Source organism: Mustela nigripes, chromosome 6 (genome assembly GCF_022355385.1).
Source record: "Mustela nigripes isolate SB6536 chromosome 6, MUSNIG.SB6536, whole genome shotgun sequence".
NCBI lineage: Eukaryota > Metazoa > Chordata > Mammalia > Carnivora > Mustelidae > Mustela > Mustela nigripes.
In genome coordinates this window covers 67427916-67448109 of record NC_081562.1, presented here as the reverse complement: position 1 = coordinate 67448109, position 20194 = coordinate 67427916, and the positions used below count along the sequence as shown (strand labels likewise).

General features: G+C 39.3%; 1 protein-coding gene across 3 annotated transcripts in view; it reads right to left on the bottom strand.

The window, feature by feature from the left end:
* Window positions 1–20194, bottom strand: part of ITPR2 (inositol 1,4,5-trisphosphate receptor type 2) — a 496325-nt gene that overhangs the window by 376774 nt on the left and 99357 nt on the right. For all 3 annotated transcript variants that reach the window (XM_059402747.1, XM_059402745.1, XM_059402746.1), the window contains exons 6-9: window positions 16641–16739; window positions 16282–16365; window positions 15843–15989; window positions 11094–11189 (exon numbers count right to left, since the gene is read on the bottom strand). In XM_059402747.1, coding sequence (XP_059258730.1) covers window positions 11094–11189; window positions 15843–15989; window positions 16282–16365; window positions 16641–16739 — 426 coding nt within the window. The remainder of the gene's footprint in view (window positions 1–11093; window positions 11190–15842; window positions 15990–16281; window positions 16366–16640; window positions 16740–20194) is intronic.

The following is a 20194-nucleotide window of genomic DNA, read 5'->3' as shown; positions in this document are numbered from 1 at the left end:
TCGGCAGCACATATACTAAAATTGAAAGTCAGATAAAACTAAATTGTGGTTAAACAAATCAGAAATTGGGGGAGAGAAAAGAGGTACCAGGGAGAGGAGTGGAAAGAAAGCAGAGAACCCAGCCCAAGAGTCACATGCCAGAGTCTCAGTTAAACTAACAAAGGAAGGCAGGGGAGGGGGCAAGAAAAGGGGAATCCAGTTACAAGCTGCCCCTGAGTGTTAGAAACTAGGCAGATTTGAGGCAGGACTTTTTCTTTGGAGATATGTATCTCAGGCTCCTTAAGTTCCCTTGAATGACAAATAAAAGAATTAATTCCAAAACCGGCTTATTCTTGCTTTTGGAATCCAAGAGTGAAAGGTAGAAAGCCAAAAAGATAGGGAATTAACTGGCTTTTCATGTACTGATGACTCAAACACAAGAAGACACACTTTTCTTTAGTAGTCATGACAGTTCCAGCACAGTGCCCAGGAGGGGTTTATCTAGCTATTTTAGTCAAGCATTACTGGTTCGTATTTTTAAATTTGTTTTCAATTTGAACAATTCAGATTTTTTTTCAAATTAAAAAAAATAGCCATACTAAAATTATAGTTAAATTATTTCCAAAATATATGTAGCATGTTTAACCAAAGATATATCTCATGGTCAAAGCATTCATTCAATAAGCATTTGAGTAGTTGGCCACAGACACTGTGAAGGGAACCCGTGCTGGAAACCATGATGTGTCCTACCTAAAATGTGTAAAGGAACAGGAATTAACACAAAATCATGTATGCCCTCTGAAATGTAAGTTATGTTCCATCCCAAAGACATTACTTTCTGAAATTCTGTCTTCATATATTTCACCCTCTTGGGTCACTCATCTCAATCCCTAAGTTCAATCCCTAAGAGAAGTCTGGGAACTGGACTCCAGGCTCTGCCCTGGGAGGAGATACCCATGAGCTTCAGGAAAGGTCACCTAACCTTGGAACCCAGAGTCCTCATCTGTTCAATGAGAAAAGTCTATGACCAAAGCTTAATCATACTAATTATATTTCATCAAATTTTATATATTCATGTCTTTGGCAATAAGACTAAAGATGGTGCTGATCAGTTAAGACTTTGCCTCATCTTGTGTCTCTCTGGCTGTAACGTGGGGTTTTTTTAAATGATTAATGTGGAGTTACTGCTTAAGTAAATTCATTAAAGTGATAATAATAACAAAGAGAAAGAAGAAGAAGAGGAGGGGAAGAAGGAGGAAGGGGAGAAGCCACCCAAATAATCTATGCCTATATAAATTCACCAATATTAATTGAAGACCAAATAAATACATGCTTTCATGTATGTTTTAATTATACTGCTGCTTTCCTCCTCTGAATATGAGAGCAGTAATTATTAAAGTAATTAGACTAAGGGTAAGCCAAAAAAAATATTATTTCTAAAGAAAGGGAAAAAAGACATGGGCATGTGAAGATTCCTGAATCTTTCAGGACTTTAAAGGAAATATTTCCTTATGTTAAAAAATAAATTATAAATCTGGCATTAGAGAGAGAATTTTTTTCCCTTTGAGAGACCTAATATGCTCTTCAATCATTTATTCAATAAATATTAATAGAACATCTATAATGGGCAAAGCATTGTGGCATATGGTATTTTAGCAAAGATGAAGAGAATATGGTCCCTGACCATGAGAGAGTACAATCTAGGAAGGAAAATAAGACATAAATACAGTTAGCTGTAATACAAAATAGAATGTGACAAGAGATATAAGACAAGAATGAATAATTTATAAATAATACAGGTCAGAGGAAGGAGGGATCTGTGATGGGCAAATTTAGCCAAGAATTATTCATGGAGGGGTGCCTGGGTGTCTCAGTCAGTTAAGTGTCTGCCTTCAGCTCAGGTCATGATCTCAGGGTCCTTGGATCAAGCCCCACATCGAGCCCCACCTGCTCCCTCGGCTGCTCCACTCCGCCTCGTGCTCTCTCTCTCAAATAAATAAGTAAAATATTTTTTAAAAAAGAATTGTTAATGGAGAAGGTAGCATCTGAGATAAGCCTTGAAGAATGGGTAGAATCATAACTGGCAGATAAAGAAAAGAGTAAAGGACACAGGCAGTGCGGGGGAAGGACATAGGCAGCACAGAGATGAGAAAATGACACATGTTCAGAAAAGACCCATTAACATCATTTATGAAATATTTTTATATGCTTTTAAAGGTTAATTCATTTTCCCCTTACAGTCCTATTAGAAGGGATACCTTTCTTTAAAAAAAAAAAAAAAAAAAAAAAAAAAGTCTATTTGTTTGTTTTAGAGAGAGAAAGAGCCAGCCCATGGGGCTAGGGGGCAGAGGGAGAGAAAAAATCTCAAGAAGACTCCCCCTGCTGAGCTTGGAGTATGGGGTTCCACTCGGGGCTCGATCTCACAAATGCTGAGATCATGACCTGAGCCAAAATCCAAGTTGGATGCACAACCATCTGAGCCACCCAGGCATCCCCTCGTAGGAGGGATTCTTCACCCCACTTTATAGATGAGGCCCCTGGGGCACATCAAGTGAAATCTTCTGTACAAAGTCATACCACTGGTGAGTGGTAGGGTCACTCAGAAGCACAGATCCTATGATTCCAAAACTCCATCCTTTGGTTACAATACCATGTTACATCCCTCCTGTCTCCATAAAGAGGAGGGGTGTGATCCAAGGTGGATCCAAGTCAGCCCAGACCAATGGGTCTTTTAAGCCATAAACTAATGGGTTTACATCTTCAGAAAGATTTTGAATATCACTGGGGAAGCATTTGCAAAAACACTACATTAAAAAAATCCTCGACTGGCCATAGTTAGTAGGAGATGGAGAAAAGGGATGAAAGAGGCAAAGAAACCAAGCGAGTTGGTTCTAGGAAGGCAGCAGAGCCCTGACAAAAATAATCATGCCGAATAAAGGAAAAAGCCAATGCAGAAGATGGCATGGAGACACAGTCAGTAGAATTAGAATGTGTAAACTGAGACAGAAAAGTATGTTTGCCACGATGCAGGTTTTCAACATTTCACTAAGAAAATGCACTGTTTGATAGATTTGTCAATCATAGACATATTTATTGAGTTTCAATGGCAGTGGGATATCTGAGATCAAATTCCTGGCCCACTGCAGCCGTGGGGGTGAATAACAGGGAGACTATGAAGACCAAAGACCCAGTACAAACTCCTGAAGGGAGCCCTCATTTGAATGGCCAAAGGAAGAAGTCAAGGAGAGAATGTCACAAGCCAGAAGAGAGAAGTGGCAAAGAAAGAGAGAGGCACAGAGAAATACCCTAAATAGTTAGGCAGTGAAAACCATGATTGTGCCACAATCAAATGAAAGACAAGTACAACTTTCACCTAACACAATAGTAAGAAGCAGACAGACCCCTCCCAAGTCCACAATATAGGCTCATTTTCTTAAAACAAAAATGTTGGTTTTTATGAGGAAATGTGTTTTGATCAATTTTGATGATATATAACATTAAAATCATCACTTGTATATTTTTTCAAATAATTATATATGTATATGTTCTTGTCTCCAATGCCTGACATTTCAGAGACAATCTATTATTCTGACCGACAACTCTAGAAAAGAAAAGAAGGTAAAAAATAACCTTTATTAAGTGCTTATATGTGCCAGCGCAATTTATATTTTGATATATAACATTTATGTGTGTGTGTGTGGAGGACCTAGTTTGTGTATTCTTCCATCATATTTATTTATATATATGTATACGCAAACATACAAACCACCAACTATGGCTGATATAGTGCATGGAAAACTAAACACAGAGGTATTCAAAACTATAAACCTAATATTCATAAGATTCTATACCAATGTACAGGTTCTTGAGTACCAAGTTTTTTACTAATTAATTAAATCCAAAATCCATTGCATCGTTAGGAAATAAGTGTTTACTGCCATCTGGTGGACGTCTGGCCCATCTACAAATAAGCTAGTTGGCTTTGAAAGTGTAATGATATCTTTAACAAATAAAATCACTTGCACTGTTCGATCTATCTTGCTCTGGGAAGGATCCTATGGCTTTAATAATATCCCAAGAAAGAAAATGTAGAAGCAGTAGATCAGAAACTGTGATACTTGATTTAGAATTGCTCCCATGACTAGAGAAGAATGGTTTCCTGAGATTCCTGTATTATCCCCTTCAAAATGTGATAAAAGTCCTGTCCCTCCCATTGATATGGCTGTGAATTCTCCTGCACCAGTACAGCAATACAAGTAAAAGATCCAGGGCAAATGGCCATGAGTGCGCTTACAACCCTGCAGTGTATAAACGGCAAAAATTCATGGCTGTTTGCGCTCCTTCCCCTCATGGTACCTTCTCCCTTGTATGGCCCAAGGAAACTGACATCACAGAAGACAGCTTAACCATAAGGCACTGTAAGTGTTCTGGAAGGCATTATCTGACAAAGCCACAAATGGCTTCGTTCTCTAATTCACAATTAAGTACTTTTTTTCCACGTTTTGTCCATGAGCTTCTAGCACTGTATATTTCTCCAAAATGAATTCTGAATTCCCTAAAACAAAATAGCACTATATTTATAGTGCTATTCTTAAATAGCTTGCCATTTACATGCTTTGTCTCTATAATTAGACTACAGAAGCATCAGCATATGAAACAGTCTAATTTCCTTTGGATAGTGTCCCCTTCATTTCTCCACAAACAATAGTCTCATTACACTTTTCTGGAAAACTTGGCCTCCCTGTAAGTATGAGTTAAATTAGAATATCATGTTTAAGAAGTATATGTATAAGTAAAATTTTGAGGGTTTCTTTTCTCCTTTGTGCTTAGATTTAAGATCGCAGCCCTTTAAACTCACTGTAAGCTTTAACATGGCCATAATTTAAACATTACACAAAATTGGTGCTCTCAGATATGCACGCATGCTGGAAATCATTGCAAAGGAGATGTCCCAGTGACTAAATGAATGTCCTTCTCTACACTGCAAACTCCCAAAGGACAAGGACCAAGTGTTCATCACCTTGGTTATCTTCACGGTATCACCTCTTCACAACTCCGTTGCTTCCATGAAATCAAAATGGTGCTTCCACCTAGTACGCAGTCAGTAAATGAGTGTTGCCATGTTGGTGTAACATGAGTCAGGGTTTCTCGATATCAGCACTACCAGCATTTTGGGTCAGACCATTCTTTGTTGTAGTGGCTGTCCCGTGTCCCCTGCTTGGATGTTTCTCCGCACCCCTGGCCTCTATCCACCAGATGCCAGTAGCTCCCTCTCCCTAGTTCTGACATTAAAAATGCCCCCAGACCTGGTCATATAGCCCCTGGGCAACAGGATCACCCCAGGCTAAGAACCACTGGGGTAGATAAAGCGACACAAGCCTGCCATTGAACCCGACTGTCCTTACCTTGTGTTTGAACTTTGGACAAAGTGAATCACCTCTCTGAACCTGTTTCCTTTTCTATAAAGGAAAAGGATTGGATTTACAGCCTCAGGCTCTCTCCCTGATTCATCCATTAGATTATCTAGTATTTACTGAATATATCTCCCATGTACAAGGTAACCAGTGATGAACCCCTGAATTCCAACCCCCCACCGCCTTCAGTTACCTGGCTTGCCAAAAAATACCAGTGCTGGATAAAAACTGTAACCATAATAACAGTAGAAGTAGTGAAAGTAATAATAAACAACGCGACTCCACATTTTTTGTCCCCTTCTCAATGGAAGTGAGGGGACTTCAGAATTACTGAATATATTTTATGTGCGAGGTGTTGAACACTCCGTATCTTCCCTAATTCCAAAATAATCCCATGTAATATATACTATCGTCTTCTTTACACACAAGGGATCTGAGGTTCAGAGAAGTTAAATATTTGCTTTAGGTCAGATAGATTGTGAGCAGTATACGTGGGATTTTTTTCCCCCACTACACTAGGTTCTCTTTGCCACACTGGCCAATATAAGCACCATACCCTCAAAGGCAATTCAAGAATTACATAATCCAATTTACCAGAAATGCCTCAGGCACATTAAAATAATATTTCAAATTATCAGTATGTGTGCTGAGAATGGAAAGGCTGAGGGAAAAGGGGAATGCACAGCCAGATCCTGGTCTTCTGACAGGAACTTCCCTTTAAGGCAAAAACGGCTCTGTTCTCATCTTAAATATATTTTTTTTAAATATACCTTTAAAAACCTATCTAATAGGACTGTTTTCCCTTTATTACTGTTCCTGCTCCTTCAAAGCCCTGATATGAAAAGTCAGTCCACCCTTATTTCTGCTTCCTGGCTTCCTTGTCATTCCTCTGCCCTCTGGATTCTGGTTTCCACAAAAAATGCTCTCAATCACAAATGACTGTGTTCTTGCCAAATGCCATAAATACAGTGTGTTCCAGACCTTTCGGGTAGCACTCTCTCCTTTTTGAAACTCTGTCCTCCCTTGCTTGACATTTGTGACTCAACCCATCAGATTTTCTAGCGGTTTCTCTGACTTCTCAGGCTCCCCGTCTGTCGTCCACCCTTGGAAGATGATGTTCCCCACAGTTTCAGCATCAAACACCTTCTCACTCTCCTCATAATGCCTGATGATCTCCTCCATGCTGATGCTTGTCAGTTGAGCCAATCCCCAAACTTCTAGAAGATGCGAACCCTGTGCCTATCAGGCATTTTCACCTGGGCATTTTATAGCACCTCCAATCAGAGTCAAAACTGAATGGATTATTGCCTCATCCGTGCTGCACCCCTTCCCATTTTCCCTGAATTGGTGAATGACATCACCAGTTCTCCAAAGCCAGAATCCTCCAACTCTTTCACCTAAAACATTCTATGGATTACGACTCTTTTGCTTCCATGTCTGAAAAATGTCTTCTCTTCTTGCCATGACCAATGCCACTCCCTCAGTTCAAATCCTCAACATTCCCTGAAGGTATCGGACCTCTATCTCCTCTCCGGGCTCCCCATCTCAGAGGCAATCCCTTCCAGTTGCTAAGGCTCCAGAGCAGCTCTGTCTACTGAAACTTTCCTGGTGCTGATGGAAATGTTCCGTATCTGCACCCTCCAACACCCTGAAGGTACTGAGCCACTTGAGATGTGGCTAGTGTAACTGAAAAACTGACTTTTTCATTTTAATGGTATTTATTTTAATTAAAAGAACCAACATATGCCAAGGAAATTCTAGAGTGGTTGTCCTTAAACACAAGTTTATTTAGAACGCTGCTCTTTATGCTTTAAAAATAAAACCAATTCTCCTTAGTTTAACAATATGGCCTAAAAAAACCAGCTGCCCTACATGTCTGGCCCTACTACTCCCCTGCCACCTTCCAGCACCACTCCCAATCTCACACACAGCCTCTGTGTGATCCACATGTGTATTAGCCACATGAAACTAGTTTGTACAACAGCACACACCTCCTTCCCTTTGTAAATGCCGTCCTCACTGCCTGTACATGTGCTCTCCCCCTCACACACACCTGCCTTACCCATCCACCAAGCAGCACCTTCTCCAGACTCCTGACCATTCCTCCCAGGCACCTAATGCCGCCCCATAAGCACATCACTGTTCCTATTGCTATACTACACTTATCACACTGTACTGAGAGCTCCTCAAGGACAGAAGTTAGATTTTCTAGGGACATCACCGGTGTCTACCAAATGTTTACAAATACCCATCCAGCCTCAGCCCCAAAGGTAACTACTTCAAACCTTATTCCTCCTACGGATTAGATCAAACCCAAACCTTTCAACCTAAATCTTTAAACAAAGGGATCTGTCACTCAGTAATTCCTTTTAGAACCCCTTTCCTTAAAAAAAAAAAAAAAAAAAAAAAAGACCCCCTTTCCTTGAGCCAGGCTGCTCTTTTTTCATTGTCTGCCTGTGATGTGGACATTCTACAACCCTGTCTGTGTCTTCGTGGCAACTTCTACACTGGTTGTCCTTTTGTTTCTCTACCCACCTGCGTTTATTCCTTTCTTGGAGAACCAGGGACAAGTTCACCACAAGCAAGAGTCTTCTTTGGCTAATTTCCTGCTGACCTAGCTCCCCCTGAACACAGAATCAGCCTGACATGATCCTACCGCTGACCATCCCGTGGCCATTCACTGTAGACCGTCTTCCACTTCCAAACCAGGTCAGCTCTTTGAGAGCAGAGACTCACCGCCCTGCTTCCTTCTCTCCCTGCAGCATTCTCCATCATGCTCTGCACTTATCAATCACTTAAAAAGCATATACTAAAGATGATGTGAAATCTGAAGGAGGGTGTCTGCCGCTGCTCTGAATTCCAAAAATAATTATTCCCAACTCTTGCATTTTCAACTTCCTACAATGTGTGTCTTATTTTTTTAAGAAGCATCTAGATATTAAAGATAAAACAAAAAAAGTAAAATAAAAGCCATGGAGCCTTTTCTCTCCTTTGAATAAGTATATAATATGAGAAAATAAATAAAGCTAAGAAGTTGCAGATCCAATTGTTGGGAATGAGTTGAAATTAAAGACCTAGGCATTTTTAAAAAGCAAAATAATAAAAGGATAAGCATTGTGTTTTAACTGTTGTCAGAGGCTAATTTCACCTATTGCGGAACTAGAACTGGATAGCAATCTTTTACCACATGACAACGACAGTTACTGATTTTGCCACACCTGTAAACACTTTCACACCAGTAGGACACACACATCCTGTGATGTGACTATACCAGGATCTTACCGGACCTTAGACAACAAATGAAATATAAAACCCTAACCTATGGATGCCAGTATTTTGAGGCTAAGATTTCTCTTTTGATGGTAGAACACTACACAGAAGTATCCATTCTATTTTACTAGTTAAAACCAGTAGAAAATAAATTCCTAGCTTTCCATTTTCAGAGATGATTTAATGCTTAATTCTCCTTCTCTCACCTTGCCATAAAAAAAGATGTTATCGCAAGTATTAAAGGTCAAAGAAGAGCTCCTCCAAGTACACCAGACTTTTTAATGGACAAAATAGCATCTGGCATTTAAAGTCATAGTCTCTAAAGACAGAATAGAGTCTTTCAAAGTCTTTTCAAGGAATGAGCTGCTTTCTATTTCTCAATTTTTAATAAATTCCTTTATATATTCAGGTCTTAGAGCTTCATTAAAGTTAATAAACAATTTAATTCTTAATAATTCAGTCATTTGAATGTGTCAATGATAAAGTTTTAATTGCAGAAATTAACTAAGAAACTCATAATGTATAATCATGTTGGTTTTCTATAGAATGTCAGTAGTTAAAACAGCCATTGATTAAAGTAAATTAAGGGCGAGTCACTAATAAAAGATTCAAGAGAATTTTGATACTAATTTCTTATCTTTTACACCACATAAAATAGACTTCTCTTATTTTAGACAAGATTCTCCGGCTTAATTTTGCATCAAAGTGTTATTTTTCAAAAAAAGTTACCTCAAAACACTCATGATATAAACAGGCCATAAATTACAAGGCTATATTTCATTTATTTGAACAGATTCATAAATAATAAGTCAGATATTTATAAAAGTAAGAGTAGTCCCTATTTCTCATAATAAATATAACCATGCCAGCGTCACTTTCTGGAGGCTTACCATGGCCCACATGCCATGCCAAGCATTGCATCTCATTTAATTTTCCTAATACTCGTATTATATAAATATTGTGATTATCCCCATTTTCCAGAGGAAGAAACTGGATCTTAGAGAGACTAATTTGCCCACACATGGCTCCAAATGCCACTCAGATACAAATCCCAAAGTCTTCTTCCTATCCTCTAAGCTTACAGAAGCCTGAATGGCTTCTATATACTCATTCATTCATTCAAAAAATATTCATCAACTCTTGTAAGTACCAGGCACTGCCCTACATGCTGGGGACATGGTGTGATATAAAACAAAAACAAAAACAAAAAGAATCCCTGCCTTCAGAGAGCATACATTCTGACAGAGAATGTTGAGAAAATAAGATGTACAATGAGTCAGACAGTGGTAAGCACTATGAAGACAATTATCGCAGGTTAATAGGATATAAAGGGTAATGGTGTTGAGTACTCAGGGCTCAGCCCGTTAACAGAAACATCCTCTTTCTCGTCACTTCTGCCCCCCCAGTTCCTTATCCTCCCTCACATCCAAAACCGTAAGTCAGATAAGGATACTAAAAATCCTAAGGCCAAGTCTGGTTTTGAATCCCAGAGGAAACCTTAAATTGAAAAACAGAAACAGAGTTGAGGAGAGTAGAATGAATGTGTATTTTCAACCATCTAAAAAACAAATATTTTCAAAATTATTTTTACATTGGATAACCAAACTTTAATTAAGTCATTTGTAAAACTTCTATGCTGTTACTACGTAGCTACCTGATTGTCAACATGCTTTTAGTGGAGAAAGAAAAGACCTTTATTTGTTTTGACCATTTTTATTAACAGTATTAGGACAGTTCAGTGCCTCAGGGAGAAACGCCTTTCCTCTCCAATGGTTTGAACAATAAAAGTCATCCACTAGCGAAACCAGGCTCAGTGAAGATGACTGAAACTATCAAGGCTCTACTTCACCAACAATGAGTTGATCATGTCTCCAAGGCAGACATTCTGCAAGATCGAAGCTAAATTAAAAAGTCTAGAACAAACAGCATACAATATGCAAATCAGATACTCTATGGCACGTGACCTTAAAGCAAACCAAGCACCAGTGCTCTGTTGTTACTGTTGTTTTCATTTCTTTTAAGGTTCATTTATTTATTTTAGAGATAGACAGCGTGCCCATGAATGTGGAGAGGGGCCAAGGGAGAGAAAGGACCTCAAGGAGACTTGGGGCTGAGCACAGAGCCCAATGCAGAGCCAGTTCCAAGACCCTAAGGTCATGATCTGAGCAGAAATCACAAGTCAGACATTTAACCGACTGAGCCACAGAGGGCCCCTTGTTGTCTAAATTTTTAAGACAAAAATTATTGCAGTGCTTCGATTAATATTCACACTTTAACAATAATTTATATGCCAATCCAGATCATGAAAGACAATAATCAAATTTTGCATAATGACTGTTCCTACGAATACAGCTTCTTTTGGAGAACCCAATTGCTTATTTCACTATTTCAGAGACAGAGATGTAATAGCACTGTATCCATCAGTCTTACCTCTGCAGCTAAATAGTTCCCAGTTGCAAGGTGTTTAAATCTGAACAAGCTGTTCCATTGTCCAGCACCCCCACGGCACGGGTCATGGTGAACGACCTACAGAAAAAAAGAGCAACGACAATAAAGTCTCAAAGATATTCATGCTGCTGGCAAGCCAGTGCCAACAGTTCATACAAAGCGTTTGCCTGTTAAGGCTCCCTTGTCAAATCCAATATATGTTTGCCTGAGAGGACGATATGGCAGAAAAACAAAATCCCCCACAAAGGAGTAAAGAGACGTAAGTTCACTCAGTGTGTGCATACGTGATGCTCAGGCCTTAAATGTGTAAATACAGTCTTACTCCAAGAGACAGGCTTCCCAGGCCCAAACTGGAAATGCTGAGGGATTCTCTCCCATCGGTCCCTCAAATATTCACTCAGCAAATCATATTAAAAGCTTACTCTACACCTTCTTCTAGGCAACAGGATCACAGCAATGGAGAAGACTAGAGCTTCCACTAAATAAGATTCGGCAAGTGCCATGAGGAAATAAACAGAGCAAGTGACTGAGTAACTAGGGAAGGCTTCTTGAGATGTGGTGATTAGGCCAGGCCACTCTGACATGACATGTGAGCTGAAACCTGCAGGATAAGAAGGAACAGTCACGTAGAGAGATTGGATGATAGCATTCCAGACAGAGGGAACCACAAATGCCAAGGCCTGGAGCTCTCAATGAACTTAATTATTGGCCCTTTCCACAAGTGCTTTTTAAATAATACCCTAGCCTTTGATACCTGTCCTTGGAAGTGGCCTTGCCCCAGATGCTGAGCCACGAGGCTCACTGAGAGTAAAAGGAGAGGCTCTGAAGCAGGCGGCTTGGGGCAGCAGCAAAGCCAACATTTTACTGTCTGAAGATGACTGTGTTTGAGTCCCAGCTCCACCGATTCCTATGGTATGATCACGGCAAGTAATCTGACATCTTCAAGCCAGTTTCGTCACATGCAGAATGATTTTTAATTGTTTTGAAGATTAAGTACTAGGAGAATTTTTTTTATTATTCTCCCCGACCAGGTTACCTTCTTTTTGCTAATGCTGACCCCCACCCCGGTTGGACTCCTGCCCCAGCCTCAAATTCTGTGTGCTACTACATATAAACTTTCTAATGCTTTTGCTAGACTCTAGCTTCTAGGTCTTCCCCTACCCTGGTGGCTCAAGTAATTTAATAATTAGGAAAATACTTCAAAGTGGATGAGGTCTTTAAAAAAAAAAAAAATCCTGTGGCCAAAACCCTACCCATCTTCCAAGGCTAAGTTCTAAGTTCTCAAATCAAACTTCTTCCACAAATCTTTTGCTAATCACACCAGCTACCCTCGAACACTTTTGGCAAAGGCACAGATACCTCTGACACACTGATCAAATCTATTGGTTGTCTCATGGACACGCACACACATTTTGTGTACAGCTGCTAGAAGTTCACACAGAACCGGAAGCTCCCCAGGGTCCCAGACTAAGAACTATCTGAGACAAGAGTTGATCTAGCAATGTCTAAGGGACAACTGGACATACAGAAAGGAGGGTGTTTTCATCCATCACAGTGATTTTAGAGGGATGCTACGGGCATTATGGGGTATTGGCTAAAATACCATATATGCTGCAGGTCACAGGAGATCGAGCCCAGGCTGGACGTTGTCTGTGGCACTCAGGACCCACCCACCCCTCCAAGTGCTCCTCTCTCTGTATCCTGGGGTGGGAAGCCTCAGCAGCAGGGTTCTGGGTCCTTCCATTAGGATGGAAAGCAGAGAAAAGTAAAGAACGCTTCCTCTTCAGGTTCTAGTAAAGGGGTGGCAGGTGCCTCGGGCAGCCTCCTGAAGCAAGGGGGGAGAGGTCTGAGGGCTCAGAGGAGGAGCCATGAGACCTTCAGCCTTGCCTGATCTTCCAATAAGACCGTCCCCTGGGGCGCCTGGGTGGCTCAGCGGATTGGGCCTCTGCCTTTGCCTCAGGTCACAGTCTCAGGGTCCTGGGATCGAGCCCCTCATCGGGCTCTCTGCTCGGTGGGGAGCCTGCTCTCCCCCTCCCCCTCTGCCTGCTTCTCTGCCTGCTTGTGATCTCTCTCTCTGTCAGGTAAATAAATAAAATCTTTAAAAAGAAAGAAAGGAAGGAAGAAAAGGAAGAAAAAGACTGCATTCCCTACCCTGGTTTTCCCTGTCCGGTCCTTCCAGTAACATTGAAACCTAATTTACTACACCAAATATCTCTTCGCCTCGACCACACTGGCTGATACTGCACACAGTAGAGAAATGTCCCACAGCCCACCTCGTTCAAGCCTCCTGCACAAATGAACCATCCACAAATATAAACTGGTAACACTTTCACATATAATTGTATTAAAACGTTTTCATAACAAGTCAGATGAAAAGTCCAATAATTGAAGGGAAATCCACTACAAAGAGGGAAGCTTAAATGAATTCGAGACATTATTTCAGAATTATTAAATAATGGATTCATTCTCCCCATGATGACTGCTTGGTGGGCTGTAGTATTTACAGTATTTCGACTACACGCCTTGTTGGAAAGGATGACAACACAGTGATACAGTTACAGCAAAATCTATAAAACTAATAGTAAATATATAAGAGAGAAGACTCACAATTCCTTTAAAAGACTTAGAGCCAAATACCACGTAGGCAGAGACATAGGAAATAAGGGAACTCATTGTATAGGGAAGTCACTATAGGACTTTTTTATGACTATATTTCATTAAGAAATCTTTAAAATTATACCTCACATTATTGCTCTCCCTGTATTTCTTGAATTCTTTAGAGCACAATGATAAGAAATCTATGGTGTGAAAAATACATATTTTAATTATGTTTTTATTTGGGAGCTGCCAGTTATCTTTCACCCTGATAAGAGACATTGTCAGATTTCTTAGAAGAATATCATGTAGTTTTGGTGATGGTGGTTTTTCCTAAGATTTTCTCAATTCCCTGTAAACCTATCCTCTTGAAGGATAAGGTCTCTTCTGAATGCTAGAGACTGAAAGTATGCCTCAATATGTACTAGGGTTTCAAGTTAGAAAACATGCTTTTTGTACTAGTTCATCTCTATTCTAAACCATGTCATAATTTAGAGAATCATTCTGATATTACATTTATAACTAAGGCTCAGCTCATTGGCATAAACATCATACTTCCTCATTTTCTGTTTCAAGAGTCTGTAATTTGTGTTGTTATCCCTATATTAATGTTTATTTCCTTCTTTTTTAAAATCATGTACAAATAAGTGCGTTCTGTTATTACTTCCCCTAACACGAGATCATGAGATATTTACAAGCCCACTTTTACCCCTGCTCTTTCATTTTCCTGTACTTGTATAGAAGGTCTTTTTTTTTTTTTTTAAGATTTTTTTATTTAATTGAGAGAGAGAGAGACAAGCAGGGGGAGCAGCAGAGGCAGAGGTAGAGGGAAAGGTAGAAGCAGGCTCCTGGCTGGGCAGAGAGCCCACGAAGGGGCTCCATCCCAGGACCCCAGAATCATGATCTGAGCTGAAAGCAGATGCTTTACTGACTGAGCCACGCAGGTGCCCCTGCATAGAATGTCTTCTGATCCTCATTTTCTACCTTGCCTTTCAAATCCAAATGTATTCATTCAAGGTGGGTACAAATATTATATCTACTAGAATAATTATTTACATATTGAAATACATATTGTTTTTATTATCAATCATTTATTATAAATTATTTTCCTTTCATGTTTTCTAAATTGTAATTTAGGGATATTATTAATTTTTACTCATGTAAATCTATAAATAATATTACCTACAAATTTCATTTTAAAAAACTAGGAAGTATCACTAAGTACATGCTATAAAGGGGAAGTGATGGGTTTTAAATGGTTGAGAACCACAGCTGTAAGTCTGGATGTCCATTAAATCAGGATGGAATGCGTCATAGGTTGGCTTGTTCACAGGTAATTATGTCTCTCTTATCTCCTTCATCATATATAAAGACACCAAAGAAAAACCCACACCTTACAGGGCACCTGGGTAGCTCAGTGGGTTAAAGCCTCTGCCTTTGGCTCGGGTCATGATCCCAGGGTCCTGGGATCGAGCCCCACATCCTCTCTGCTCAGCAGGGAGCCTGCTTCCTCCTCTCTCTCTCTCTCTCTCTCTCTCTCTCTCTCTGCCTGCCTCTTTGCCTACTTGTGATCTCTGTCTGTCAAATAAATAAATAAAATCTTTTGAAAAAAAAAAGAAAAATCCACACCTTACATTTTCTTAATTACTCTACCATATTGGCAACATTTAAGAAAAACTTTTTAAAGGATGGATGAATTCTTAACTATGGGTCTCTTCAGCCAATAAAAGTGGCATCTCCAGAAGAAACAAATGTTCTTCTCAGTGACTGTGTAGTTCTGATACCGGAAGTGAGTGAAAGTTCCATCATAACTCCAATGCCATCTGAGGCACATCATTTGAGGTCAGATCAGTGTTGACAACAGTTCACAATGGATTTTTAAAGGCAGCATCTTTCCATTCCCTTAATAGATGAAAGAGAGAGAGGGGACAGGAAAAGAGATGCCCCAGAGAGTATAGGAAAAGGAAATAGCAACATTTCAAATTCATCACAGTAATGAAAAGGTACAAGTTAGTCCACAAATATTACTGTTTTATGAATTTATCATAAATGATGTCTATAACAATAAAATAATCAGCTTAGTAACCTTGTCTTTTTATATAAATATTTATTAAAATCCAAACATTATTTGCACACCTCTATTTCCCAGAGCGCTTTAGAACTGGTAGCAGAAGTGGCTGATTGACGCAAGGTTGTCCGAAGGAAAATGTGCTGTTTCTTCTCATATTCATCACAAGTCAGAAACTTCTCTTGCTCTGCATGAAACAGTCTGACAACATCACCCTAGGAAAACAGGAAGAGAACAATGCATTTCCAAGAAAAGTCAGAACAAATACACATAAGAAGCAGATGTCTCCTGGTTTTGATACTCTGGGCCCTTCTACTACTTACTTGGCTTTTAATGATTATGTACACATGTCAAACTATAAAGAAGAAAACTCAGTGAAACACTGTAGTGACTCTCAAGGTTTATAAACATCTCCTGAACTATGAATACTAGTGAATACACAGGTTTTACATCCAGAAGTTCAACCTTCCATTCTTCAAGCAAATGTTCCATGTAGCACATACTTACTCCTTTTAGTACATCCTCTCGATAGGAACTGTATTTCATGAATAAAGTGATTTTCCAGCTAGTGTTGCAATTAACAGCATTCACCTATTAATGAAGAAATGTTAAATTATAAAACTGCAGCTTCATTTGTACCAGAAATTGTTCTTCCAAATAGTAAAAAAGAGAAAAAAGAGAACTGTGGCCAATAAGATAGGCACCTCAACACAAATACTATGCAAAAATAGCAATCACCACCTACCCAGATCTTAGGAATATTAATTAGCACAATTACATTCCTGAAAACAACGAATGAAGCTGTATGACTTCTCTTCCTCTCATGATAAAAAGAGACAAACCCATTTTGTTTCCTCCGAACTCACCTCCTTGCATCCTCGATTATCGAGAAGCTCTATGTTGCTGGCGTGCAGCGGCTGTCCCGCGTTCACGGGCATCAGAACAACTTTATCACCCACCACAATCTAGGAATTAGAAATAAGTTGCAACTGAGACACTGGGCAGAACTGTGGTACCACATCTGAAGCTAGAAATAACTGCAGGGAAGTCCAGTTACTGACGCAACACCTGGTCTGGCTTCTGCACAAATATTAGTTCAATTCTTTTTCTCTTAGAGTAAAATATTTTCTGGTAAATGATCATGTCATTATGTTCCACAGTACTGATCAGCCTGGATTCATAAAGCTCATGCGGGCCCTTTTCTCAGTCTCCCGTTTCGGTAAGAACTATTTTAATGCTTATAAATAGGATGTCTCCCCTCCACACTGGATCTTATGCCGTGAGCACAGCAGAGCACCTGCCACATCAATCTGCCTATATATTAGAAGCACATTAAGTGCAAGGAGAAAGCGTTACTCACTTCTGTTATCTGTGGGATTAAAAACAAGTCTGTTAAATTTGAAATGTCCCATCATCCCAGAAATACATTAAACATCCTAATGTCATCTGGATTCAGGAAGTGCACAATTAGGTATGACCCTGTAGAAATATGCTTATTGTTTGGTCCTTAAGCATCTAGTTCACTCTTATCTTTCACATCCAATTGTTCTTTAAACTTTGGGGTTCAGTATGAAATTAAAAAAAAAATGTTTAAGGTAAAAATATTTATCTTGCTAGTTTTCAGTCATAAGCCCACCTTTTCATTAAATATTCTCTAAAATCTAAATGCCTTAAAATTTAAGTTGGAACAATAATTTTTAAAAGTTGTGCATGTTTTACACTATGTAATACACTTGGTACCAATATAGCACTATATATTAACTATACTGGAATTAAGATAAAAGGTTTAATAAAATTTTAAAAAAAATTTAAGTTGAATTAATATTTTTTTGTTTTTTTAATTAGGGGACGCCCAGGTGGCTCAGTCAGTAGAATCTGCAACTCTTGATCTCAGGAGAGTAGAGATTACTGAAAAAAATAAAGAAAACATATATAAAAAAATTTTTAGTTGGTTTTGGGAGAATGATCTAGAGAATTAAATCTAAGTTGATTTTTTTCATTTATGTTATCATTAACAACGTCCAATTTATCTTTAAGAATTTCTATTCATAACTCAAATTGTGGGAAATGAACTTGTGCTTTCTTTTTTTTTTCCAAAGATTTTATTTATTTATTTGTCGGAGAAAGAGAGAACACAAGCAGAGGGAGCAACAGTCAGAGGGAGAAGCAGGCTCCCCACCGAGCAGGCTCCCGATGCAGCACTCGATCCCAGGACTCTGAGATCATGACTTGAGCCAAAGGCAGATGGTTAACTGACTGAGCCACCCAGGCGCCCCAAAGTTCTGCTTTCTTAATGGTAATAATAAGCAGTTTAATTTTAGAGTTGCTAGAGTTTCTCTTGTTACAATCCATTAGAAGAATTAGTACTGTATGGAGCGCCTGAGTGGCTCAGTCACTTAAGCCTTTGACTCTTGATTTCAGGTCAGGTCATGATCTCGAGATCCTAGGATTGAGTCCTACATTGGGCTCCATGCTGAGTGGAGAGCCTGCCTGTACCTCCCCCTCTGCTCTTCTTTGTATTCCCTCTCTCCCTCTCTTTCTTTCTCTCTCTCCAACAAATAAGTAAGTAAATAATCTTTTTGAAAAAAGACTTATTACCGTAAGACTTATACGCTCAATTCTCACATAGAACTGCTCACCATCTCAGAAATGAAAACTAATATGTCTCTTTGCATATTTCTTACCAAGTATTATACTATATTAGTTGGACAGATAACTGAAAAAACAAATTAGGACTCAGAAAATAAAAATAAACAAAACTTCTCCTCCCTGTATCTTAACCTAGACCAAGGCTTTCAGGAACATAATTTCATATTTCCAATTTAAATTAAGCTTTTATGGGTTATATACGGGAGTCTACATTCACACATAGTTCTGTTGTCACAAACTATGATAAAGAAGCCTCAAGCTCGCTATTCAAGCAGAGGGAAGTTAGTTGTTCTTAGGTTTGCAGAAGTAGCTTCTACCGCTCACAGGATTGGTCTCTATTCATCACCTGCTTTTCAAGTCCATCATCAGTCGGATGCTGGTGCTGGGACTCAGCAAAGCCATCATAGAAGCTCTCTATGCACAGATAAGGGAATACCGTAAAAAAACAATGTGAAGGGAGAGGGGGAGGGGGCAGAGCTGGGCTCTCTTTGTGTAAAAAAAAGGAGGGGGGAGTGAGGGAGGAAGAGTACAAGCATCAGAAATCTTTCTAGAAGTTTACTGTGGTACAGGGGACAGAAGACACTGGGGAGCCGGAAAAAAGGTTAAGAGACTTTAAGCAATGTATCTTTATATTGTTTTCTATCTTTGAACCAAAATGGGTTAAGTATTTTTTAAAAATTAAGTATAAGCAGAAACATATAAAAGTCAATGTGACATAAACATACGTCCAACATCCCCTTCCAAAACACGTACATACACACACACACACACACACACACTTGATATCACCGCACATGATACCACGGTAGCTCCGACTCTCAGGGCCAGAAGGAAGTCCACACAGCCATCCATACTATGAATATTGGGACTTAATACACATCATGCTGGTGCTATACCTGATATTCCAAGTTCTTAAAGAACAACTGGATCTGGTCTACAATGTCTTTCTTATTTGCATCAGATAAACATTGGCCAATGAACTGCTAAATATAATGATATATTCTAGCTATGTCCTTCCAATTAAAAGAATATTTTTGTTTGTACCTATATCCATTGATCTGAGTCAGTTTTCTTATTTCTTATTTCTTTTCTTATTTACTATTTTCTTATAGTTTTCTGTAAGTTTTGGGTCAATCCATATGTAATATTTATTTCAAAACACCACCCGGAAAGTCTTCTACTATATATTTTTAAGAGATCAGCCATATAGCCAAAATGCTCTAAACAGCAAGGGTTCATAAAAACAGTAATAACAAATAGAATCTAACATTAATTCACTCATTTCCAAGTCTTAGGTCTTATTCTTGACAATGGTTACTTGGACTAACCAAGGTGGGAAAAAAAAAAAAATCTTGTACATGCAATGGACCAGATGCTAATCAAAAGAAATAAAAAGAACAGATGAGTGCAAAAAGAATACAGAAGTGTGACAAATAGTCCCTGTTCTCAGGGAATTCACACGTAATTAGACAACTTGGAAAATATCAAACTTGATAATATGCTCTGAAGCATGTAGCCTGGGACTAGTCCACTGATGTAGTCTGATGCCTTCTGAGAAGCTGTGTATTTAATAAGGAACTTAAGGGTGTCATCATTTTCTGCCACATCACACTCACCCTAGTACACAAACATCTTCTAAAAATCCCAATTCCAGGGCACCTAGGTGGCTCAGTGGGTTAAAGCCTCTGCCTTCAGCTCGGGTCACGGTCCCAGGGTCCTGGGATCAAGCCTGGCATCGGGCTCTCTGCTCAGCAGGGAGTCTGCTTCTTCC